At 37.2% G+C, this 26,509-nt stretch overlaps 1 protein-coding gene across 1 annotated transcript; it reads left to right on the forward strand.

Moving 5' to 3' along the window:
* On the forward strand, window positions 1–26,509 carry TOP2A (DNA topoisomerase II alpha). The gene is made up of 35 exons (XM_007112498.4): window positions 1–152; window positions 1,020–1,175; window positions 1,392–1,482; window positions 1,898–1,961; window positions 3,135–3,280; window positions 3,470–3,567; window positions 3,821–4,033; window positions 4,380–4,553; window positions 4,742–4,843; window positions 4,953–5,090; window positions 6,459–6,597; window positions 7,832–7,989; window positions 8,290–8,415; window positions 9,469–9,579; window positions 9,724–9,829; window positions 9,921–10,030; window positions 10,280–10,372; window positions 10,772–10,886; window positions 10,977–11,098; window positions 12,315–12,463; window positions 14,219–14,450; window positions 14,643–14,777; window positions 14,902–15,102; window positions 15,281–15,476; window positions 17,182–17,273; window positions 17,377–17,541; window positions 17,666–17,749; window positions 18,724–18,906; window positions 19,227–19,317; window positions 22,455–22,607; window positions 22,854–22,977; window positions 23,098–23,141; window positions 23,555–23,695; window positions 24,135–24,334; window positions 25,007–26,509. The coding sequence occupies exons 1-35, from the start codon at window positions 132–134 to the stop codon at window positions 25,133–25,135; spliced, it is 4,602 nt and encodes a 1,533-aa protein (XP_007112560.2). The 5' UTR covers window positions 1–131; the 3' UTR covers window positions 25,136–26,509.

A 26,509-nucleotide genomic window follows, 5' to 3' on the forward strand; every position in this document is an offset into this window, starting at 1 on the left:
TTCAAACCGGAGTGGAAGCGCTCTCCTAACCGACGAACGTCTGTGGAGACGCGGCTCGTTCCGTGATTGTCTCAAAGGTCCCGTCGGCTTTGTCGCTTGCAGGGTTCTCGAGTGCCTTCACGACCGTCACCATGGAGGTGTCGCCACTGCAGGTACGGCTCGCGGAAGGGTCGCGTCGCGGGGCCTCAACGCGGCCCGGCATCCCTCCGGCTGCCTGTGAGTGAGGGAGGCGCCTGGGCTGTGGTCCGGCAGAGGCTTGACTGGGCGCCGGTGTTCCGCGTCGATCCGGGTCCCCTGGGCTCGGCGTGATCGCGAAGAGGCTGAAACCCCTTTCTCGTGCTAATAGTGAAGTATTATCGGCTAACCTGGCTTCTAGGGTGTGTCGTTGTGTTTTACTGTGTCTAGGAATTCACTTAGTCCTGGACTAGATCGGTGGGATCATGGTCCGCGTGGGGCTTTAAGCGGCACAGACAGATGCTCTCCTCTTCTACCTGGGGCTGAAAATGGGACTGAACGCCCCTGACCTTGGAAGGTGCAGAGCAAGGCACAGGGTTCCCACTGTGCAGCCGGCAGCCCCGAGGTGCTCAAAATAAGTCCCTCCTGTGTTCAAAACGTTAACGTGCCCAAAGGATGGGATCCATAGCCTCCCAACCTCCTGCTGCTGAATTAGAATCTATTATTTGCCTGGGACCTAGTAGGCACTCAGTAAATATGTGTGGAGTAGGTGAAAGAAGGGGGTGTATGCTATTGATGGCGTCTAACACGTAAAAATATTTCCATGTCAGATACACTTGGGAAAATAATATGTCCATTTAAACGGACACCTGGGAACCTGGCTGCAGTTAACTTAAACTGCCATGTTTGTACAAAACGATGTCAACTCCACTGATAACTACTAAAAGGTTGTGATCTGTTATAGTGTGTGTAAGCAGATCACTATGATAGGTGTTTTGTTTATGGCTTCTGATAAACCTGTGTGACTCAAAATACCGTCTCTTCAATTTTTAAAAAATTGCCAGCCTGTAAATGACAATATGCAAGTCAACAAAACAAAGAAAAATGAAGATGCTAAGAAAAGACTGTCTATTGAAAGAATCTATCAAAAGAAGACACAACTGGAACATATTCTGCTCCGCCCAGACACCTACATTGGCTCTGTGGAATCAGTGACCCAGGTAAAACCAAGCTAATTAAATGCAGTTACTAAGTAGTTAAAATGTGTACTTTTCCAGGTTAATTTTCTGTACTTCATGTACTTGGAGTGTCACTGGAACTGGCCTAATCTATCATGTATATTGTCCTACTAATCCAGACGACTTTACAGTAATCATGATGGTAAAATAGAATAAATATATGGTCAAAGTAACCATATTTCTTTGCCTTATTTCCAGCAAATGTGGGTTTACGATGAAGATATTGGCATTAACTGTAGGGAAGTCACTTTTGTTCCTGGTTTGTACAAAATCTTTGATGAGATTCTAGGTGAGTGTATTCTTTTTTTTTTTTAACATCTTTATTGGAATATAATTGCTTTACAATGTTGTGTTAGTTTCTGCTGTATAACAAAGTGAATCAGCTATATGCAGGTGAGTATATTCTTTGATACAAAGATCCACTGGTCAGATCCTTCCTAAGAAGTATCATTCCTAGCAAACCCTCTGTAGCCAGAAATCCTATCCTTTCAAACAACGGTTGGCAAAGGTGAGGCAGTCTACTGGAATCTAGGAAGTTGACTTCTTTCCTAGAAACAGGCCTATGAATAAAAATTGCTAAATGAATACCTCATTAATGTTATTCCTGTGCTGCTTGAGATTTTTTTCTTTTTATGTCTTAGAGTTAAAGGATGTTTTTTAAAATACTTTAATTTTTTACCAATGTGTATTTTATCTTCTTTCAGTCAATGCTGCAGACAACAAACAAAGAGACCCAAAAATGTCTTGTATTAGAGTCACAATTGACCCGTAAGTCTCCTGCTTAGTCTTTTGTTTTTTATAGCTCATTGTTACTGTTAGTTGCATTGACTTTGATTTCTAGTAAAGTTGGCTTTTTTTTAAATGGGAGTTTGCAAAAGTGCAGAAAGGTAAAAGGCTAAAATGAACAATCTATGATACCTACAATCTAGATTCAACAGTTATCAACACTTTGCCATATTTGCTCCATCTATATTTTTTCTGAATCATTTCAGAATAAATTACAGACGTTATGATACTTCATCCCTAAATATTTTAGTAAGCGTCTCCACTAACTGCTCTAAGTGTTCTGGAATCTATAGCTGTAACTTTTTCTCATGATGCTATTCAAATAGTAAACCAGCAGGTGGTGATAGAGAATAATTTGAGCTAACATTTCTGCTTATAAATGTCCCCCTTTGTGGGTAGTCAGGGTGTTGCTTCTCCTTGTTATTAGCCTGATGAGTTATAACATAAACTATACTTTAGGCTCTTTTTGGGAAATGTGTTAATGATGTACTCAAATGCTCCTAAGGACTTGATATCATAGTCTTTTAAAAAATGTTAAGCTAGATTTAATTAGTCTTTTTTGTAGATAATACTCAGTACTATTTGTAATAAGAACCATAGTGTGTTTGCGGTTATAACTAAAATATATTATCGTCTGAGAATTAAAATAACTAAGGGATAAGTAAGTCCAAATAAATTTTTAGCATTTTATTGGCGAGCAGGGAAGTTTACAGTTAATAACGCCCTTTCATATTTGTTTTGCAATGTACTTTGTTGGGTGGGAAAACTAAGGGTGCTGGGACAGTACAGATGATCCCCTTACAAGTGATATAATAATATTGTTTCCAAATTTTGTCCTTTTCTTTCCATTGGGCATAAATCATTTCCCTTTGTTTATCCTAACATTTTAAAATTTCCTATTTTTTCAATATTATCAGTGTCTGCCCAGGTGTTGGAAAAGGATTGATTTTTTTTTTTTCCTCTTGGCTCCTATTTCAGGAGTGTTAGGAACTAAGCATGCTGAAGTTCAAAAGGTATATATGAAAAAGAGTCATAAAGAAATTGAGACTTGTGAACTCATGTATTTTAGAGATAATAATATTTAAATATTAAAAAATATTAAGCACTAGTTTAACATCTGTTTTATTAAAAAAATTTTCACTCTTCTTTTCTTAGGGAGAATAATTTAATTAGTATATGGAATAATGGAAAAGGTATTCCTGTTGTTGAACACAAAGTTGAGAAGATGTATGTCCCAGCTCTCATCTTTGGACAGCTCCTAACTTCTAGTAACTATGATGATGAAGAAAAGAAAGTAACAGGTAGAGTATTGAGGAAAATAAAAAACATACTTGTTGCTGAAAAAAAATACATCTTTTAAATGATTGTGGCATAAAGGTTAAAAGCATGGAAATAAATCTCTGTAATTGAATAACATTGCCAGTGATTAAGAAATAAAGCTGTTAATGAGATAAGAACAATTAAATAGTATTTTACATTTATTTGCCCAGGTGGTCGAAATGGCTATGGAGCCAAATTGTGTAACATATTCAGTACCAAATTTACTGTGGAAACAGCCAGTAGAGAATACAAGAAAATGTTCAAACAGGTAAGTAAATAGGTATCTTGTACCTTGATTATAAATTGTACTATCGCAATTTATAGTGGTATTAATGGTTTAACATAATCTATAAGCTATTACATCATGGGAAATTATTCATAAACATATATTGGGGGGTGGGGGGTTTTTTGGTTTTTGTTTGTTTGGGGGGGGTTTTAGGACTTGTAAATTTGTGTTATTTAGTTCTAGTTTGTGAGATTACTTGAATTTTTTCTCTCTGCTCTATTCTTTATTTCCATAGACATGGATGGATAACATGGGGAGAGCTGGTGAGATGGAACTCAGGCCCTTTAGTGGAGAAGATTATACATGTATTACCTTCCACCCTGATTTGTCTAAGTTTAAAATGCAAAGCCTAGACAAAGATATTGTTGCACTGATGGTTAGAAGAGCGTATGATATTGCTGGATCCACTAAAGATGTCAAGGTCTTTCTCAATGGAAATAAGCTTCCAGTAAGTACTTTCCTGAGTGTGGGCAATGAGGGACTATTGTGATCATTGTCAAAGGCAATGCTGATTTTTTTTTTTTTCCATCCCATATATTTTTCTTAACCACTTCTCAAATATGTTCCTGTAAAGAAAACATTATGCTACATTTTTTAAAATCAGTTAGCTCATTTTAAGTTCACTAAAGTCTTTCTCAAAGAATTTCCTAAATAAATCCTTTGGTGTCTTTTAATGACCATCCTCTTATGCCCATCAGTGAACACCATTTCATTAGTTTTGAAAAATCTTTACAATCTACTTTTTAATTTACTTTAAATAAATTTTAATACTATTATTTTTAATTCCTGTTTAGATAAAAGGATTCCGTAGCTATGTAGATATGTATCTGAAGGATAAGGTAGATGAAACTGGCAATCCACTGAAAATTATCCATGAACAAGTAAACCCCAGGTGGGAAGTGTGTTTAACAATGAGTGAAAAAGGCTTTCAACAAATCAGCTTTGTCAACAGCATTGCTACTTCCAAGGTAAATTTATTTTTGAATTATTAATCATGATTTACCTTTACATATAAGTATTATTGTTTTAAATATACAAAATGAACTTGAATATTTGGCTACCTTGGCATAAAGGAAGCTAAATTAGATTTTTTTAATGTTTTATTATTATAATTTTGAGGGTAATGAATTTACAGTTTGGTATTTTTCCTCATTAGGGTGGCAGACATGTTGATTATGTAGCTGATCAGATTGTGACTAAACTTGTTGATGTTGTGAAGAAAAAGAACAAGGGTGGTGTTGCAGTAAAAGCACATCAGGTATGATACTTTAACACAGTGCTCTTTTTCTAAAGTCAAGAAAGAAGAGAAAGGCTATAAATAAAGCATGAGTAAGTTTTTAGTGATTTATTATCAACTTTTACTGCAGGTAAAAAATCACATGTGGATTTTTGTGAATGCCTTAATTGAAAACCCAACCTTCGACTCCCAGACAAAAGAGAACATGACTTTACAAGTCAAGAGCTTTGGATCAACATGCCAACTGAGTGAAAAATTCATCAAAGCTGTGAGTACTTAGAGGGAAATAAAAAATAGAAGCACCTTCCTTTATTTTCCATTGCCCTTCTCAGCCCTGCAGAAATAAAGCTTCCCTCCCACATGTCTTCTCACTCTGAAAAGGAAATAAAAAAACAACTCTTACCTCTTACCAGGTCTTACCAAGCCCTTAATTACCATCTATACACCATCTGTATTTACCCATTACATGTCACCAGTTTAGATCACTTCTGAATTTAACCCATCTAACTACTTACCAAGCATTGAATGCCTAAAGTTGCTCTCAGTGGACACATCCAAAACTGAATTAGTTCTCTCCGTACTAACTGGTCGCCATACAAGGAACTCCCCCACCCCCAGAAAACAAAACTATTTCCTGTTTTAGTCAAAGGCCCCAACTAACCACTAGGTTGCATAAATCTAAATCCAAATTCCTTAATTTGGCCTGCAAGACCCTGCCATTTCCAACCTCATCTCAGTACCACTTTTCCTACATTATCTAAGCTTCACTTCTACTGGCTTTAAATTACTCAAAAGCAGAGTACTCTTCCCCTCCTTAGAGCTTTTTCACATTTCAGGCAGAGGATTACTCTGCCTGAAATGCTTTACACTTGGCTATTTTAAGTATTTTTTTTTTAATATTTATTTATTTATTTATTTATTTAGGCTGTGCCAGGTCTTAGTTGTGGCACGTGGGATCTTCATTGCGGTATGCGGGATCTTTAGTTGTAGCATGCAGAATCTTTAGTTGCAGCATGCGGACTTCTTAGGTGCGGCATGCAGACTCTAGATGAAGCATGTATGCAGGATCTAGTTCCCTGACCAGGGATCGAACCCAAGACCCCTGCATTGGGAGCGCAGAGTCTTACCCACTGGACCAAAGGGAAGTCCCCAACTGCTTTAGGTCTTAAATGTCATTTCCTCATGAAAGCCTTTACTTTCTACTTCTTTCCCTAAGTTTGTTCCCATATAACACTGGACATACATTACTATATGTAACATGCTTTTTTCACTTATCTGTAACACCCGTCACACTTGTAATTTTTCATTTTATTTCTGTCTTCCCTGTTGTAAACTAAACTCCTTGAGGACAAGGACGATGTCTAATTTGTTTTAACCAATAGATCTCAACATGCAGCTCAGTTCCTGGCACAATATAAGTATGTAGTCAGTAAATATTTATTGAATGAATGAACCCAAAGGAACCAGCTCCCTCAGTAGTGGTAACCTGAGACAGGAAGATGTGCCGCCCTTTATCCAGACATTACTTTTCTACCTCTTTTCATCTTTGAATTCTTTTTATTTTTGTGTGAGCTCATTTGCACTCTAGATTTCTGACAGAACTCTTCTTCCCTAACATGAATCCTCTCATTTTCAGGCAACTGGCTGTGGTATTGTAGAAAGCATACTAAATTGGGTGAAATTTAAGGCCCAAGTCCAGTTAAACAAGAAGTGTTCAGCTGTAAAACATAACAGAATCAAAGGAATTCCCAAACTTGATGATGCCAATGATGCAGGTACACATTTAATAATGTTTCCAAACTTTAAATCTTGTAGTTCAGTTATTTGTTTTATTCATTAACAGCATACTGTGGATATTTTTCCCTTGACACTTAATTATCAATGGAATATTTGTACTTTGTTAAAAATCAACCAGTTCCCTGTTATTGAACACTTGGGTCATTTCAATTTTTAGCTGTTAAAAATAGTGTTGAGAGGATTATTTTGGGGTATAAAACAAGAATGTTTATACAGTAATCTATTACCTAATGTAGAGGAGGAAAAAGTCTTCTCAACCTTCTTAGGTCCCTGGTTATCTCTGAAAATTAAACAGACAAAGACAGATTAACAGGGAAAAAGCATGTGAATTTATTTAATGTGGTTTTTTTGTGACACCAGAAAACTGTAAGGAAATGCAGACCCAAAGAAATGGTTAAACCTAAGTGGTTTTATGCTAGCTTTGATGAAGAATGGAAAGTTGTGGAAAGATATGATAGGACAATGATTATGAGCTAAGTATAGTAAACTTGGGGAAACTTAGCAGGGTCTTTTCATTCAGATTCTTCTTGGTGACCCTCAATCTTGGATTAGAATATTCCTTTCCTCCAGGTATAAAGAGGGCACCTCCTCATGAGGGTCTTACGACATGCTTCAGGGGCGAAGTTTAACGGGGAGGTCAGAGAGATCTTTCTGCTCCTACCATTTTCTCAAAACTCCCTCAGCTTAAGATATTCAGTATGGGGCTTCCCTGGTGGCGCAGTGGTTGAGAGTCTGCCTGCCGATGCAGGAGACACGGGTTCGTGCCCCGGTCCGGGAAGATCGCACATGCCGCGGAGCGGCTGGGCCCATGAGCCATGGCCGCTGAGCCTGCACGTCCGGAGCCTGTGCTCTGCAACGGGAGAGACCACAACAGCGAGAAGCCCGCATACCAAAAAAAAAAAGATATTCACTATGCCAAGGTGCCATATTTTGGGGTAGCATGTCTTAAACCTCATCACCAACAAATATATTGAATGTAATATGATTAAATGAATGTTTAGCAACAGTATAATTGTCATGAGAAATTAGTCTAAGAAACTAAGACTTTATTAACTTACAAACTTAAGCTAAACTATGTATCTAATTACTTAGCTCCATTTGACTCCTCAGCCAACTTGTTATGAATTGTTAATTATTTGTGTTTTATCACATGTCTGAGTTAGTATATTTGAGGTTGAACTAAATGTGCTAATATTAATTTGTTTATTTTAGGAGGCCGAAACTCCACTGAGTGTACACTTATCCTGACAGAGGGAGACTCAGCTAAAACTTTGGCTGTTTCAGGCCTTGGTGTGGTTGGGAGAGACAAGTACGGGGTTTTCCCCCTAAGAGGAAAAATGCTTAATGTTCGAGAAGCTTCTCATAAGCAGGTAGAATATATAAAAACTATCTTCAGAATCTAAATCTAGTTTTATATTGCAGGACTTCATGCTTGTATTTCATTCCTTTATTGGGCATTTTGAAATATATCTTGGATTTTTTTTGTTATTTTAGGAAATTGGGTACACTGTAGCTTATCTTAACAGATCTTTCTGACTTACTGAAGTATAGGCTAATAACTCAAAATACTGGAGTTCAAGAAAACCCAAGCAACATGTACTGTTGTAATTCTTTGTTCTTTTAAAGTTTATAAACAAAATAGTACTTTTTTGGCTATACATCCATTTCAGATAATGGAAAATGCTGAAATTAACAATATAATCAAGATTGTGGGTCTTCAGTACAAGAAAAACTATGAAGATGAAGATTCATTGAAGACTCTGCGTTACGGGAAGATAATGATTATGACAGATCAGGTCAGATTTGTTATCAAATATTTTAAATTTTTAAATTTTATTTATTTATTTATTTTTGGCTGTGTTGGGTCTTCGTTGCTGCGCACTGGCTCTCTCTAGCTGCGGCGAGCGGGGGCTACTCTTCGTTGCAGCGCGCGGGCTTCTCATTGCGGTGGCCTCTCTTGTTGCAGAGCACGGGCTTTAGGCACGCCGGCTTCAGTAGTTGTGGCACATGGGCTCAGTAGTTGTGGCGCACAGGCTTAGTTACTCTGCGGCATGTGGGATCTTCCCAGACCAAGGCTCGAACCCGTGTCCCCTGCGTTGGCAGGCGGATTCTTAACCACTGCGCCACCAGGGAAGTCCGAGTCATTATTATTAATTATTATTATCCATAGACCCTAGCCCTTGGATGCCATCACTCCTGGGTACTGAGTATCAAGTGTACTGAGACCTCAACAAATTTTTAAATTTTATTTATTTATTTATTTCTGGCTGCGTTGGGTCTTTGTTGCTATGCATGGGCTTTCTCCAGTTGCGGCGAGCGGGGGCTACTCTTCGTTGCAGTGCGTGGGCTTCTCATTGCGGTGGCCTCTCTTGTTGCAGAGCACGGGCTCTAGGCACGCCGGCTTCAGTAGTTGTGGCACATGGGCTCAGTAGTTGTGGCGCACGGGCTTAGTTGCTCCGCGGCATGTGGGATCTCCCAGGACCAGGGCTCGAACCCGTGTCCTGCATTGGCAGGCTGATTCTTAACCACTGTACCACCAGGGAAGCCTGATAGCAAATATTTTAGATTGTTAACCTAAATTAAACACATCTTACTGTTGCATTGCTTTTCTGCCATGAAAGGAAATTACTTAACTTGGAGCTTTGTTCTTTATTTTTAATCCACATCTAATAAGATATATTATGTTTGTATTTTATGTATATTACATATATAAGTTAAGTGAGTCTGAATTTGAATAGCCTTTTTTTAATCCCCATAGAAAAAATTTTGAGAAATCACCAGTAAGTCAATCATAATCTTTTTAATTTCTAAACAATTCTTTTGTGTTTTGGCTTTCCAAATATTTCTAGGACCAAGACGGTTCCCATATCAAAGGCTTGCTGATTAATTTTATCCATCATAACTGGCCCTCTCTTCTGCGACATCGTTTTCTGGAGGAATTTATCACTCCCATTGTAAAGGTATACTAATTTCTAAGATACCATAATGGATATTTTAAGGCCCTACTCCTCAACCATGGATACACATATAACCCCAGTGATATATGATGGTATGCAGGGGACCCAGAAGTGTGGAAAGCCACAGCAATGTGTTTTTTACCTCAGGTGTCTAAAAACAAGCAAGAAGTGGCATTCTATAGCCTTCCTGAGTTTGAAGAATGGAAGAGTTCTACGCCAAATCATAAAAAATGGAAAGTCAAGTATTACAAAGGTTTGTAATGAAACTCACATAGAACTTCTCATTTTGTTATATACCATTGTACAATATTATATGGAGTAACTTGGTGTTCTTGGTTTTGTAGGTTTGGGCACCAGCACATCAAAAGAAGCTAAAGAGTACTTTGCAGATATGAAAAGACATCGTATCCAATTCAAATATTCAGGTCCTGAAGATGATGCTGCAATCAGCCTGGTGAGTTTGAGTGTATTTCATACATATCTCCTAGTTTTAGAAATCAATGCTTCAACTAGTCAATTGAAACATTTAAATTTTCATATAATAAAATGTTTTATAAAATAGATTGTTTTTAGTAAGCATATCCCAAAGAAAGGAGCCAGATATTTTAGAAACTGAGTTTTTGTTGTTTGTTAATTTTTTATAGAAGAAATATTTTGGAACCTATTAGTGCCAGTGACATCTTTTTCATCTTCTAATTTGTAGGCCTTTAGCAAAAAACAGATAGATGATCGAAAGGAATGGTTAACTCATTTCATGGAAGATAGAAGGCAACGAAAGTTACTTGGCCTTCCTGAGGTAAAAAAATGTTAAATATATCCCACAAAATGTACTATTTATTACCTTTAGAACTGACATTATAGCAAAGTTACTGAATAATAAGTACCTCAGTTAAAAAGTTAACAGATAACTATAAATATCCTTATTCTTATTTAGACTGCTTCATAAATGTACTGGACCTGAAAGAAACTACAGAGTCAATGCACTTTTTTCCTGATTGTGCAGCAATTAAATTCGTTTTGTCTTTAAAACATATAAAATACCTCATAATTCTTTGCTTTTGAGGGACTTAACAATTATCATAGAAGTGATAATGCTAACATGTGTCTTTGTTTTATTTTTGTATTAAGCATTGTTAAGACCAGCGATATTTTTTATTTTAAACTGGATCATGTAATACTCTCTTTGGTTCCTCAGGATTACTTATATGGGCAAACTACCACGTATCTGACATACAATGACTTCATAAACAAGGAACTTATCCTGTTCTCAAATTCTGATAATGAGAGGTCTATCCCATCTATGGTGGATGGTGAGTTCTATTTTTATCATAAGATGGAAATCAATGCCCAGAAATGGTTAATTTGAGGATATTAATATTCGCACTTCTTTCATTTTAAAGGTTTGAAACCAGGTCAGAGAAAGGTTTTGTTTACATGTTTCAAACGGAATGACAAGCGAGAGGTGAAGGTTGCCCAGTTAGCTGGGTCAGTAGCTGAGATGTCCTCTTATCATCATGGTGAGGTAAACACATAATCTGTAATGTTTCCAGAAAGCATTATAGCAGAAATACCTGCAAAGTCATGCTCCAAACAGTTGATGAAAGTATAAGCTATACATCCATAGTAGAGAACAATGTGGTGAAATATATCAAACTATAAAATTGCTTATTTTTTGACCTAACAAATCTGTTTATAAAAATAATGTTCCTGTAAGGATGCTATAATGGATCAAAAGATATGCAAGGATCTATGTTCAAAGAGATTTAGTGATGTTTGCTATAACTTTGTTATGCCAAAATTTAGACATGGAAAGTGTCCAACAATTGGAAAATTATTATAAATTATGACACATCTACGCATGGAATCAGTGATATAACTTAAGTAAATCTATATGTACTAACATTGAAGAATGTCCATGTTCTATTGTCAGGTGAAGGAAAAGAAAAAAGAGGCAGAATAATACTTAAAGGAAGGATATACTCCAAATTGTTAACTTTGGTTATTGCTGGGAATTGGAAAGGGCAACTTTCCAATTTTTCATATATGTCTAAAATGTTTGACTTTATATCAGTACAAACATACACCTATTCATTTTTTATTTTGTAATTGAAATTGCTTTTTTTGCATTTATTATGTAAAACAGTTTTAAAGAATTAGATTGCCTATAAGTTTCTAGAACTTTAAAGGTAATGATTGTCTTGCTTGTTGCTTCAGTCAGAATATAGCACGTACTCAGTAAGTGTTCGCATAATAAACATTTGTTGAATGCTTACCATGTACCAAGTATACAAAGATAAATCATACATGTTCTCTACCTTTAAGGTATAATCACAGTTTAACCAGAGGATTATATCTCTCACACACACACACACACACACACACACACACACACACACACCCCTATAGAATAGAGTGATACATGCTAGAATAGAAATGAGCAAAGTGTTTAACACAAAGGAGGAAATATTTCATTCTGCTGAGGGTGAATAGAGGAGCTATACCTTCAAGGTTGAGTAGGACTTGATAGAAATTATTGGAAGGCAAGATCCCTGAACTTGGAGCCAGAATTCTTAGGTTTAAGGTACTACTTCTGCCATGTATTTATCTGGGAAAAGCCAATAAATATCTACACTTCATAAAACCTTACAGGATTATAGTGAAACACACTCATAATAACAAGCATGTTATTATTGAGAGACTGCAGATTAGATTAATGAATCTTTTCCCCCCACCCACAGATGTCACTAATGATGACCATTATCAATTTGGCTCAGAACTTTGTGGGTAGCAATAATCTGAACCTCTTGCAGCCCATTGGTCAGTTTGGTACCAGGCTGCATGGTGGCAAGGATTCTGCTAGTCCTCGATACATCTTCACAATGCTCAGGTGGGTATGCTTCCGATTTTTTGTGAATTGCCATTTCCAATTTTGAAGTATTGTGAGATTTAGTTGACCAAAAATAGAAAAATCCAGCTAATCGGAAAATAGATTGTTGATGCAGATGCTTGGATTATTAATTGTTTAAAACGAGCTCTTTAAAGTTTAACTATGCTACTCTTTGCAATGAGTAGAAAGTCAAAATTCTATTTCAGTTTGATAGCTTAGCCTTTGTTTCCCTTAGAAGTATTGTTTCCTTGCCAAACTATAAATGTTTTTACTCCCATTTCTTTTATTTTCTTCTCTTTCTCCATATAGAGCTGTGGTTCTCAACCAGGGTAGATTTTACCCTTCAGGGGACATGTGGCAATGTCTGGAGACATTTTTGATTGTCATGACTAGGGAGCCATGCCACTGGCATCTAGTGAGCAGAGGCCAGGGATATTGCTAAACACTCTGTAATGCACAGGGCGGCACCCCCATGGCAAAGAACAAAGATGGCAGTAGTGCCGAGGTTGGGAAACCCTGTAGAGTTTGAGCCGGAGTAAAGAAGAACTTGATTCTTCTTAAATACCACAAGTTGTAATTTTACTTCCTTTACAAGTCTATGGAAAGTACATTATGAGTGGTCAGTTTTCACCTGTCATCTTATTCAACTTTTCAACAGCATAGGGTACGGTAATCACTCCATCCTTGAAAGTCTTCTTTCATTATTTGTCTTCCAAGACACCAGACTGTTGGTTCTCCTCCCTATTAGTCTTCACTGGGTCCTTCTCATCTTCCCAACCTCCAAATACTGGCCTGCCCTAGGGCTCCTGCATCAGACCTCTTTCCACTACATATACTGACTTCCCATCCATGGGTGGTACCTCGTACATCCAGTCTCATAGCTCCAGCCCTACCCTCTAAATTTCATGTCCCCTCTCAACATTTACTACTTGGATGTCTAATAAGTATCTCAAACGTAAGTTTAAAACCATATCCTTAGTCCCTGTCTCAGTAAATGGAAAGTCATCCTTCTAATTCTCAGGCTCAAAATTTGGAGTTCCTTTGACTCCTTTTCTCCACACTGCATCCCTGTGGGCTCCACATTGGAAAAATACTAAGCCACCCCATTCGTTATATTCATACAGACTATTATAGTCTACCATTCTTCTTTCTTTTGGCAGCCAGTTGATTTTTTAAAATAGGTTACTCTGGTTCAGAACCCTCCAACTTCTTCATTCAGAGAAAAACTAAAGCCCTGTTTTAGCAAACCAGACCCTATATGATAGGTGCTCCCACTCCCCATGTCTTTTGATTCCATCTCCTACTATCTCTGCTTCAAACACACCTGGCCTCTTTGCCTATAGTCAAACATGCCTTCAGGGCCTCTGACTTACTGGTCCCTCTGCTTGCAGTACTCTTCCTCTCAGTTTCTTCTCTGCTCAACTGTTACCCTATCAGAAAGTGCTTACCATTCCTTAGCATCCCCTCAATCAATCTTAGCTACTTTATTTTTCTATTTAGCATTTACCGTACCGTCTGACAAAATGCCTATACTAGAATATCTCCCTTTACTGAGCTCCTTGAAGACTGAGACTTTATATCTGCAGTGCCTGGCATGTAGAAAGTACTCAGTAAATAATATTGGTAAATGAATATTAGCCAGCAAGTAAAGCCAAAGTAATTTTCATGTATATATCTGAGATAACATATGTTCTTTCCGTGAAAGTTGTGTCAAAGCCAATATTTTTCTAAAATAACATTCTTTGTTTTCTTTAGCCCTTTGGCTCGGTTGTTATTTCCACCAAAAGATGATCACACGTTAAAGTTTTTATATGATGACAACCAACGTGTTGAGCCTGAATGGTACATTCCTATTATACCCATGGTGCTGGTAAATGGCGCTGAAGGAATTGGTACTGGCTGGTCCTGCAAAATCCCCAACTTTGATGTTCGTGAAGTTGTGAATAATATCAGACGTTTGATGGATGGAGAAGAACCTTTGCCAATGGTAACTATTCTGTGGTACTAGGAACCTTATTAGTTTTCCTCTGGTTTCAGTCCAGCAGATGATATGGTTAAAGAGGACACAAACAGAAAATTTATTTCATGCTTAATGTTAGTTAGATTTATTGTTTAATGCTGTTGGGGTTTGCTTTAGTATCACATTTAGAAAATATTCTTCTTTAAAATACTAATTTAGCTTCCAAGTTACAAGAACTTCAAGGGTACTATTGAAGAGCTGGCTCCAAATCAATATGTGATTAGTGGTGAAGTGGCTATTCTTAATTCTACAACCATTGAAATCTCAGAGCTTCCCATCAGAACATGGACCCAGGTAAGTAATTATGGATTTCTTTTTTGATTTTTGTGATCGGGGAAACATTTTTTATACTGATGTTTGTTGAATATTCAGGAGCCTATGTTTGAGAAACTTACAAAAGGATTATTTCTTTCTTTAGACATATAAAGAACAGGTTCTAGAACCCATGTTGAATGGCACTGAGAAGACACCCCCTCTGATAACAGATTATAGGGAATACCACACAGACACCACTGTGAAGTTTGTTGTGAAGATGACTGAAGAAAAACTGGCAGAGGCAGAGAGAGTTGGACTACACAGAGTCTTCAAACTCCAAACTAGTCTCACATGCAACTCTATGGTATGTCTTGTTTCGTGAGAAATATGTATGTTTCCATTTATATTAAAGATTAATATCAATTTTAAAAGGATATCTTGGGCTACTTTTACAGTTTCAAAGAATAAAGTCATTTCTCTAAAACCATTAAAGTTTAGCCAATATATCTGTTGTTGACTCTAATCTTGTTTTTCTTTTCTAGGTGCTTTTTGACCACGTAGGCTGTTTAAAGAAATACGACACAGTGTTGGATATTCTAAGAGACTTCTTTGAACTCAGGCTTAAATATTATGGATTAAGAAAAGAGTGGCTTCTAGGAATGCTTGGTGCTGAATCTGCTAAACTGAATAATCAGGCTCGCTTTATCTTAGAGAAAATAGATGGCAAAATAATCATCGGTATGTTTTTGGAACAATAACTTCCTGTACTAAAATTACTATCGTGCCTCACTTCCTTTAAACATTTTTGGTGAGAGGGATGATGGGGAGGGCGGGCAAAATCCGTTTATTTCCACTGGTTACACGTACAAGTATTTCTTTCAAATACCTAAATAAGCATTTATAGTTTAAAAGAGATAGCTTTTCCTAGATTGAGCATCGTGAAAAATCAAGATTTAGTTAACATTTAGACAGGAAGAGAACAGAGAGCTAGAAGAGGTCCCTGTGTAAACTGATTGATAAAGAGCAGAGATAAGTCTGATAGAAAAACAAAAAAAGGAAGGAGGATTTTAAATGGCTTATATTATAAGTAACTGGTATACTCGAGACTGAAAGTCATGTCTGAGGGAATTTTTTTAAGATGTTCTAGAAGCAGCTAAATCAGAGTTTAAGTAACCAGGAAGAAAAGTTTTGACTAAAGCTGGAAGGTTAAAAGAAATGGCTCAGCTCTGGCCAGAGTAAACTAGAAAAGCCAGGTAACTGTGGGTTGTAGTAGCAAGTCCCAAAACATGACAATGCAAGTTACCAGTGATCACGGGATCATTTTCTGATGGTACATGAAAATGTTTAACTTATTAGTTACATGTTCATTTTCATGGATATTTTAAAATACAATAACAATGGCATATCAATCCCCTAATTTCACAGATATTATTGCTTAAGACAAAGCTAAAATAAGTAATATTGGATATGACTCAAAGAAAAATAAAAAGTAAAGATTGTATTTAGTTGACTGGAATTTAGGAAATACTAGAGACTATCCAGTCTTCTTGAGGAGTAAATATAGAGGGCCTAAAAGTGTGACATATATCAAGCTAATCGATGAAAGGTGGTACTCGAAACCTCACTCTATTATAGCTAGTAACTCTCAGTGTCCCTCAAAGTCTAACAAATTGACTGCAGTAAACATTGGGAGAGGGGTGCTATAGAAAAAAGGGAACAAATGCATTATAGGGGACCATAATCAAGAGAAATCAATGTCTGAATGGGTGGCACTAAAAACTTGCCCACTCGGGTGTTGAAATTAAAAGACCAGGAAGGAGACTTCCCTGGTGGCGCAGTGGTTAAGAATCCTCCTGCCAATGCAGGGGACATGGTTTCATGCCCTGGTCCGGGAAGATCCCACATGCCACGGAGCAACTAAGCACGTGCGCCACAACTACTGAGCCTGCGTTCGTTACCACGACTACTGAAGCCCGCATGCCTAGAGCCCGTGCTCCTCAACAAGAGAAGCCACCGCAATGAGAAGCCCGGGCACCGCAGCGAAGAGTAGCCCCCACTCACCGCAACTAGAGAAAACCCGTGCACAGCAGTGAAGCCCCAACACAGCCAAAAATAAATAATAAATAAATAAATGTTTAAAATAAATAAATAAAAGACCAGGGAATATAATTGAGGTCAATATTTATCAGAAATAAAGGTTTTGATTGTCTTCTGTTATTCTATGATTAAGTCACTACCTCATATATGATTTGACTGCCCCCTTGTGGTAATTTACATTTGTCAGTGGTTTAGGGAGCAGACTTGACTATCCACCAGGATGTACAACTGTATGCAAGAAGACAGTTTAATCTCCAGTTTTAATCTTTTCACTTAATATGGTAAAACCTTATCCCTTTCCTAAAATATTGCTCAAAACTATCTCTGTTCACGTTTGTTTAAACAGAAAACAAGCCTAAGAAAGAATTAATTAAAGTTCTGATTCAAAGAGGCTATGATTCGGATCCTGTGAAGGCTTGGAAAGAAGCCCAGCAAAAGGTAATTTCTTGGTTAGCATTTTCTGTATTATTAAAGACTATGTATAGTCTAATGTCTATGTTTCACATTTCCTATTAAAGCTACATTTTAATTTCTCCTTTAGGTTCCAGATGAAGAAGAAAATGAAGAGAGTGACAATGAAAAGGAAACTGAAAAGAGAGACTCTGTAACAGATTCTGGACCAACCTTCAACTACCTTCTTGATATGCCTCTTTGGTATCTAACCAAGGAAAAGAAAGATGAACTGTGCAAACTAAGAAATGAAAAAGTGAGTTGTTGATGGATAGTACATGTTGCTTGGTTGTATTCTAATGGTGAAAGTAAATTGTGTGCTTTGGGAAAATGCTGTTTATGCACATAAATTAACTTAATTTTCTGACTGTCTTATGAAGGAGCAAGAGCTAGAAACATTAAAGAGAAAGAGTCCATCAGATTTGTGGAAAGAAGATTTGGCTGCTTTTATTGAAGAGCTGGAGGTGTGTAGTTTATAATGCCTGTGTTAGAATTTTTATTAATGAAATAATGTATTCTAGCAATATACCTCTTTGTCAAGAAATTTCACAATTGGCAATAGAAAGAATATAGGAGGCATGGAGATACATTCCAAGATAACACATAAAATAACAGATTGTTAGAAACTAGTTAGAATAAAGTAAATGGTGCCAAGAAACATACTACTTAAAAGTTTTTGGACAAAGAGGGGAAAGGGCAGGAGTTGATTTTTGACCTTTTGGGACTGAGAAGATAAAGAGAATTCAAACGCGGAAGAAAACCAGCCCAGTCCCTCAAGTAAACCTGAAAGGACAAAAACAGTTTCCTTCAGGGCTAGCTAATCCGTAGTTTCAGGAGATCCTCTGTTACCAAAATTGCTAATGTGATTTGTTCTCCAGTATTATCTTAACATAAGAAAAAGTATTTCATAAATTAAGGTAAAAGTCCTAACAAACAGATTTATATTATTGTACTTCAGTTTGGAGGTCCAACTTATAATCAGTTGATTGGATAAATGTACATTACTGGAATCACATCCTTTCTTGTTTCTTTTTTTTTTTTTTTTGTGGTATGCGGGCCTCCCCCTGTCGTGGCCTCTCCCGTTGCGGGGCACAGGCTCCGGACGCGCAGGCTCAGCGGCCATGGCTCACGGGCCCAGCCGCTCCGCGGCATGTTGGATCCTCCCAGACCGGGGCGCGAACCCGGTTCCCCTGCATCGGCAGGCGGACGCGCAACCACTGCGCCACCAGGGAAGCCCCTTGTTTCTTAATTGAGTTTACAAAGTGTGCCTTAATGTTGGTGGTATACTTGATAGAACAGCTTATCACAAATTTATGTTAAGATGTAACAAATTGAAATCAGTTTAACTGTTGCCTTTTATTCTCCCTGTAAAGTGGCATTGATGCTGTAATGCCTTTGTTAGCTTATAAACTTGCTTTCTTATATCAACCTTTTGTAGGCTGTTGAAGCAAAGGAGAAACAAGATGAACAAATAGGACTTCCTGGGAAAGGTGGGAAAGCAAAGGGGAAAAAAACACAAAGGGCAGAAGTTTTGCCTTCTCCATGTGGAAAAAGAGTCATCCCCCAAGTGACCATAGAGATGAAAGCAGAGGCAGAAAAGAAAATTAAAAAAAAAATTAAGGTAATACTCTTGAAAGCATTATACATAAAACACTTTAAATATTTTTCCACTTAAAATTGAACTAATCATAAAACTTCTAATCCCATAGTCAGGAATTTATCAACTAATCATAACTTTCCTTTCTTATGAGCCTGATTTTTTTTAATGTTTAAGTATCCTGAAAAAGTCACACCCATACCCTTCTTTATTCAGAGCTCTTAGCCAAAATACAAAGAAAAAAAATCACTCTTTGACCAGATATATATTTGTATATTTGACCTTATATTATTCCAAATAATAAATGGGCAGAACTTAACCATTTTTGTCTTGCTATCTTTTAGAATGAAAATACTGAAGGAAGCCCTCAAGAGGATGGGATGGAAATAGAAGGCTTAAAACAGAGATTAGAAAAGAAACAGAAAAGAGAACCAGGTATTAAAACATTTTAAGGAAAATCATATAGAGTTGAGACTAAATTATGTTTGTTACCTAGTACGTTCCATATTAGACATTCAAAAGTTCTTACTGAGGTACATGAAGAAGGGCTATGTCTGAAGCATACTTGAACTTCCCTAACATTGTCCTTGGGATTTGATTTATTTTAGAAGAGATCATTTTGTAATGAAATACTTTGTTGGGATCTAAAGAAAATGTTCAGTTTATTAGATTTCACTTTCTAGCCAGTTATGAGGTTTTAGTATATGTAATATATTCATATGTAAAGCTTCTTGAGGACAGTCACCATATCTTAGCCATGTTGTTTTATCCCTAGAGTTCAACACCATGCCTGGGATATACTTAACACTCACTCAGTAAATTAAATAGAAGTAACAATTCTGTTAACCATTTGATTATGCCTTTACTGAATATCTACTTTTTTTTAACCTCTTCATTGAGATATTCACATACCAAACTCACTCATTTAAAGTGTACCATTCAGTAGTTTTAGTATACTCAGTTTTAGAACAGTTTCTTGTCCTGGAAAGAAACACTGTACCCAATTAGTGGTCACCCCCCATTTTCTCCCAACTCCCCCTCCCTCTAGGCAACCACCAATTTACTTTCTGTGTCTAGATTTGCCTATTCTGGACATTTCATATGAATGGAATCATATAATATGTTCTTTTGTGGCTGGCTTCTTCACTTAGCATAATGTTTTCAAGGATCATCCATGTAGTAACATGTATCAATACTTCATTCTATTTTGTTGCCAAATAGTTTTTCATTGTATGACTATACCACATTATATTTATTTGTTCATGAGCTGCTAGATATTTGGATTGTTTCCACTTTGGGGCTTTTATATTTCTTTGGCGAAATGTCTATTCAGATCCTTTGCCCATTTTTTAATTGGGTTATTTATCTTTTTATTTTTGAGTTAGTTGTAAGAGTTCTTTATATTCCAGATGCCAGACCTTTATCAGATATATGATCCTCAAATATTTTCTGCCAGCCTGTGGATTATCTTTTCATTTTCTTGATGGTGTCCTTTGAAGCACAAGTTTTTAATTTTGATGAAGTCTAATTTATCTTTTTTTTTCTTTTGTTGCTCATGTTTTTGGTGTCATATCTTTTGCCAAATCCAAGGTCATTAAGATTTACCCCTAGGGTATCCCCTGGCAGTCTAGTGGTTAGGAGTCCACGCTTTCATTGCTATGCGCCCGGGTTCAGTCCCTAGTTGGGGAACTAAGATCCCACAAGCTGCGCAGCATGGCGAAAAAGAAAAAAAGAAAAGATTTACCCCTTATTTTCTTCTAAGAGTTTTTAGTTTTAGCTCTTACATTTAGGTAATTTTGAATTAAGTTGTATATGGCATAAGGCAGGGGTCCAACTTCATTCTTTTGCATGTGGATATCCAGTTGACCCAGCACCATATATTGAAAAACCTTCTTCCCTATTGAATTGTCTTCACCCTTGCCAAAAATCTATTGACCATAAATATTAAGGTTTATTTATGGATTCTTAACTCTATTCCATTGATTGATGTATATGTCTATCCTTGAGTATCTACTTTTGATAGATAGAATTCAGTTCTGTGGGGAATACAGAGATGACTAAAACAAATGGAAACATCTTAGTATTAAAAAGAAGTAATAAAAGTATGTTGTGTGTGCTGTGTTGTGGAAAATTATATATTGGCCTTATAATACAGCACATATTTAACTTTAAACCTACCTAGCAATCAATTAGCATATAAAACCAATGAATCAGATAAGTATTTTGAGCATTCACGTTTCCCATCACTATCTCAAATCTTGTGAGGACACAAGAAGTGGGGAAGCATGGCACTTACCCTCAAGAGGTTTATCAGGAAAGAAAGGTAAAGCAATACATACTAGCCATTGTAGGGATTTAGAGAAAGGTGAGATCAGTGTGGGTACATGTAGATTGTAGAGGCTTTGTGAAAGAGGTAAAACTCGGGTTAGAGTCTTAAAGATTGGGTAAGATTTAGGTATTCTAGACTGGGAGAAGGCAAATGGACATATAATATGCATGGGACAATGAGAAGGCCCCTTAACAGAGTGGAAAATAGTAGAAAATAGTTAAACCAGATTATGGAGAGTTAGAAAACCAGGTTGTTGGAGGAGGGTGGATAAGGTTAGATTCAACTAGGACATATGAAATAGGTAGGTGTATAAAGAAAGAACATGAAGAAAGGACTAAGTCAGATCAATAAGGAGTCTGTCCTTATCTTTGGGCCTAGATGAGGGAAATAAATAGCAAAGCATTGGTATGAGAGACATTTGAGGAAAAGAATTAACAAGACTTAGTGACTTTAAACCTCCTTAACTCAGCCATTAAATGTTCCTCAAGGTTTGGGCCTAGCCATTCTTTTCCCTTTGAGTTGTTTCCCTTGCCTTGACTTCAGCAGTAACCTTCTGTTGATCTTGCATCTGTTCTTGTGCCTTTCCCATCTCCACACTACAGTCTGAGGGAACTCTTTAAAATGGAAATCTGGTCATATTGGTTCCCCGTTTAAAACAAAATCCTTAACAAGACCAGCCACTCTTGGGACTTCCCCAGTGGTCCAGTAGTTAGACTCCGCCTTCCAATGCAGGGGGCTCAGGTTTGGTCCCCGGCCGGTCGGGGAACTAAGGTCCCACATGCCGCAGGGTGCAGCCAAAGATTTTTTTAAAAAGACCAGCCACTCTCCCTCTGACTTCTGTTTTCCAGCCATAATGGATTTCTTTCAGTTTCCTAAGGGCACTGTGTTTTCTCACAGGGCTTTGTACATGTTATTTCCTAAACTGGAATGTTTTGTCATCCACCTCCCTTCAACTAGTTAACCCAACATGTCTTTCTTGGAAAAGCCTCTTATTTATATACATATGCATACATACTACATGCCCTATGTAAACATATATACCATGTGGGATTATTATTATATATGGGATTAGATGACCAAACTATAAGCTCCACAGAAAGGGGGACTATGTCCTTTTCTGTTCACCATTCTATTCCCATACTAGCACAGAGTTCAATAAATATTTGAAGGATGGATGGATGATAGATGGAGAAAAGTGAGTCAAAGAATATGTAAACATGGTTAATTCCTATCTCCCTTCCAGGTACCAAGACAAAGAGACAAACTACATTGCCATTTAAACCAGTCAAGAAAGCCAAAAAAAGAAACCCCTGGTCTGATTCAGAATCAGATATGAGCAGTAACGAAAGTAATTTTGATGTCCCTCCCCGAGAAAAAGAGCCACGGAGAGCAGCAAGTAAGGAAGAGTGAAGAACATGCTGCATATTCTGAAAGATTTGAATGGGCAATCTATTTCAAGGCACATAGTCCCAGAAATTGTTATATATCTTAGAGCAGTAATTACATTTTTGAGAAACTAAAACATCTTTTAGAAGATTAAACTGAAGCTTATATCTTCAGGAAATATTAATATATTAATCTGTGGATTAAATATTTCTCCTATTATCCTCTTTGATTCTTTGTATCTGTATATTTTTAACAGCAAAAACCAAATTCACAATGGATTTGGATTCAGATGAAAATTTCTCAGATTTTGATGAAAACAGTCAAGATGAAGATTTTGTCCCATCAGATGCTAGTCCACCTAGGACCAAAACTTCCCCAAAGTAAGTATCCTCTCTAATAGGGATTTTATCGTGATTGTTTTTAATAGTCGATGATATATTCTTTGTTGTTTGACACATTTAGAATTGGTCATCAGGATTTTTTTATTATTATTATTCTAGACATACTAACAAAGAACTGAAGCCACAGAAAAGTGCCACATCAGGTATGTTAAGTAAAAATAGTGAGATGTCTGCTTTACTGGAGCACTCAGTTCCACCCGGCTTCTAACCGGGCCTACATTGTCCAAGTCCTGTCTTTGAAAATAAATGTGGGTTCTTGTTAGCATTACATTGATATTATTCATTAGGTTTAGTTTTGCACATAAATAGGTTCTACATTTAATATACTAAAAGTAATCATTTGCTTGCCATGTACTATGCTAGGTGCTAGAGATACAAAAAAATACTGTTTGCTCATGAAGAACCCAGAAATTAGAAAAGAGTTATAAAAGTGTGTTTGAAATATTCCAGAAAAGTCACAGACTTGGTGTTTAAATAGGAATTCAGAGCAGGGACAAAAGCAGTAAACAGATTTTCATGTATTGCTTATATGTACCATTTTCCTTTCCATTTGAAGAAACGGACCTTAATGATGATGATGCCAAGGATAATGTACCACTTCCTCCAAGCTCTCCTGCTGCTGATTTCCCAGCTTTAACTAAAACCATAAACCCTGTTCCTAAAAAGAATGTGACAGTGAAGAAGACAGCAGCAAAAAGTGAGCCTCAGTCTTTGAGATGGGTTAATATTGGGATTAACTACTGGCTGCCACAAGTCAGCTTCAATTTTTTATTCCCCAAATTTACTATAGATATTGAAACTAAGCCTTTACCAAATGAAAACAAATCTTTAGATCTTCATAATCAAAATTGCTCGTCAAAAGGTTTACAAATAGCATGTTTCTCAAAATGCCAGGTGTTAGCTCATTTCTATGACAGGGATGGGAGTTAGAAACAGTTGCAAATGTTTAACATGAAGCATATACCTACAAAAAAATCATATGCTTAAGAATACTTTGATTCTCTAATGCATTTCATCTCTGTTAGGTTGTCTTTTCCTATGTTAAATATAAGCAGTCAACAGGTTGCTAAAGAAGGTTCACTGTGGGAACAATTCAGCTAAGAGTGGCCCTGACAGATGTCTGTGTTCACTTGCAGGTCAGTCTTCCACCTCTACTACAGGGGCCAAAAAAGGGGCTGCACCAAAAAGAACCAAAAAGGATCCAGACTTGGATTCTGATGTCTCTAAAAAGCCTAATCCCCCCAAAACCAAGAGTCGCCGCAAAAGGAAGCTGTCCACTTCTGATGATTCTGACTCTAATTTTGAGAAAATGATTTCTAAAACAGTCACAAGCAAGGTATTTATCCTAGTCAGTCCTTTTGCTGTAGGTATTTTGAAGCACATAACCAAGCTTTGCTCCTAATAATTTGGCACATTTTTAAGGAAATAAATTTAAATCCCATAGTCCGTTAGCCTTTTACTCTATGTAGTTTAGTTGTAAAAAAGTTACATATGCCGCTAATTAGTCAAGAGAGAGTTGCCTTCGGTCTATTTCTTTCCTTCTTTCTTTTTTTTAAAATTTATTTATTTATTTTTGGCTGCGTTGGGTCTTCATTGCTGCGCGAGGGCTTTCTCTAGTTGCCACAAGCAGGGTCTACTGTTCGTTGTAGTACGCAGGCTTCTCATTGCGGTTCTCTTTTGGAGCACAGGCTCTAGGCGTGTAGGCTTCAGTAGTTGTGGCATGCAGGATCAGTAGTCGTGGCTTGCGGGCTCTAGAGCGTAGGCTCAGTAGTTGCGGTGCATGGGCTTTGTTGCTCTGCGGCATGTGGGATCTTCCCAGACCAGGGCTCGAACCTGTGTCCCCTGCATTGGCAGGCGGATTCCCTGTGCCACCAGGTAAGTCCCAATTTCTTACTACTCATTAGAAGGTGGAAAACTCCTTGAGTTGTAGTCTGTTGATATATTTTTTGCATCGAAATTCTGATGTCAGGATGACACTGTACAAACTACTTGGGCTCTTCTCTTTTAGAAACCCAAGGAGGACAGCGATGACTTCCATCTGGACTTAGACTCAGCTGTGGCTTCTCGGGCAAAATCTGGACGGACAAAGAAACCTATAAAGTACCTCGAAGAATCAGATGAAGATGATCTGTTTTAAAATGGGAGGTGATTATTTTAAGTAATTGTCTTATTGACCCCAAGACTGGTTTTAAAGTTACGTGAATCTCTCAGTTTCCTCCCCTCTGAATTTAGTTTGGGGAAGGTAGTTTTAATTCAGAACCATCAAAGTGAAGTAGAGCCCAAGTGTCCCTTATCTTTATATAATACTGTCTAAGTAGTGACCATCTCGTGGGATTGTTTTTTTCTCTGCTTTGTATATGTATTGAGTCTGTTTTCTTTTGCCTTTTAAATCTGATTTTAGGTTCTTCTGGCCTGTAGAGACAGTTGTGTGGTCACTTCAGCATAATGTAGTTTGACCACTCATTAAGCTAAAATTGGAGCACTTTGACATAAAAGTTTCTACTCTGCCTACTTTCTGTAAATATGAGATACAGCATGATTAATTTCTCTGTTTTATCTTAGTTTCATAGATAATTTTCCATCAGATAGAACTCTATGTAGTTCCAGTACCAAATACTCCTCGCTCAGCCTTTTATGTGCTGAATTTTTAAGCAGTGAAAAATTGTTCATATTCTTCATATCTTTTTGAATAAGCTGAAGAAAAACACCGTGGCTGTGTCTATATAACCTCAACACAGTCAATCGGATTAAGAAAATTAGACCCTAAGTTGAGATTATCTCAACTCTTGACTTGTCCCCTCTGGCTGCCTGTGAGTCTGAATCTCCCAAGGAACAAATTTCTAGGAGGGCACTAGATTGCAGAAGAGTCGGGGACAGCATTCTCTCAAAGATCTTATATATTATATTGATGCCATACTCAGCAGCGAGCTGTTACATCCAATTTGAGGAAATCTCCATAATTTTCAACTTGTAAACTTTTTAAGACCTTCCTACATTCGTTATATGTGTGTGAGTTGAGTGGTGTTATCAATGTTTTTGTAAATATTTACTATGTTTTTCTATTTAGCTTAATTCCAACAATTTTGTGCTTTAATAAAATGTTGTAGACATTGCAGCCCGTGATTGTTGCCCATTTTTCCCCCTGCACTACACTCTTTTCCTTAGTCTAAAATATATCCTTCTTCACTATTCACTGTAAAATAGTTTTGAGAACTATTCTGATCATTTTCTGATGTGCCTGCTCCTGGCCATAGTGATAGTTCTGAGAGAGAGGCACCATGACCTAACTGGGGCCAACCAGGTTTATTCCTGAGATTTTTAAACGTGGGTGCTAAATTCATCTCTTCCACACTCAAAAGGCATTGGCCCTACATCAATAAATAACTTTAAATATAAACTTATTTTTTTTTAATGATTCCCTACTTTAATAATATTCTGATAGACTAGTCAACTGCTTGATGATATCGGTAAGTTATATTGGGGCAACTGGCTAATCATTTAGGGGAAAAAA

Source organism: Physeter macrocephalus, chromosome 14, assembly GCF_002837175.3.
Source record: "Physeter macrocephalus isolate SW-GA chromosome 14, ASM283717v5, whole genome shotgun sequence".
Lineage (NCBI taxonomy): Eukaryota > Metazoa > Chordata > Mammalia > Artiodactyla > Physeteridae > Physeter > Physeter macrocephalus.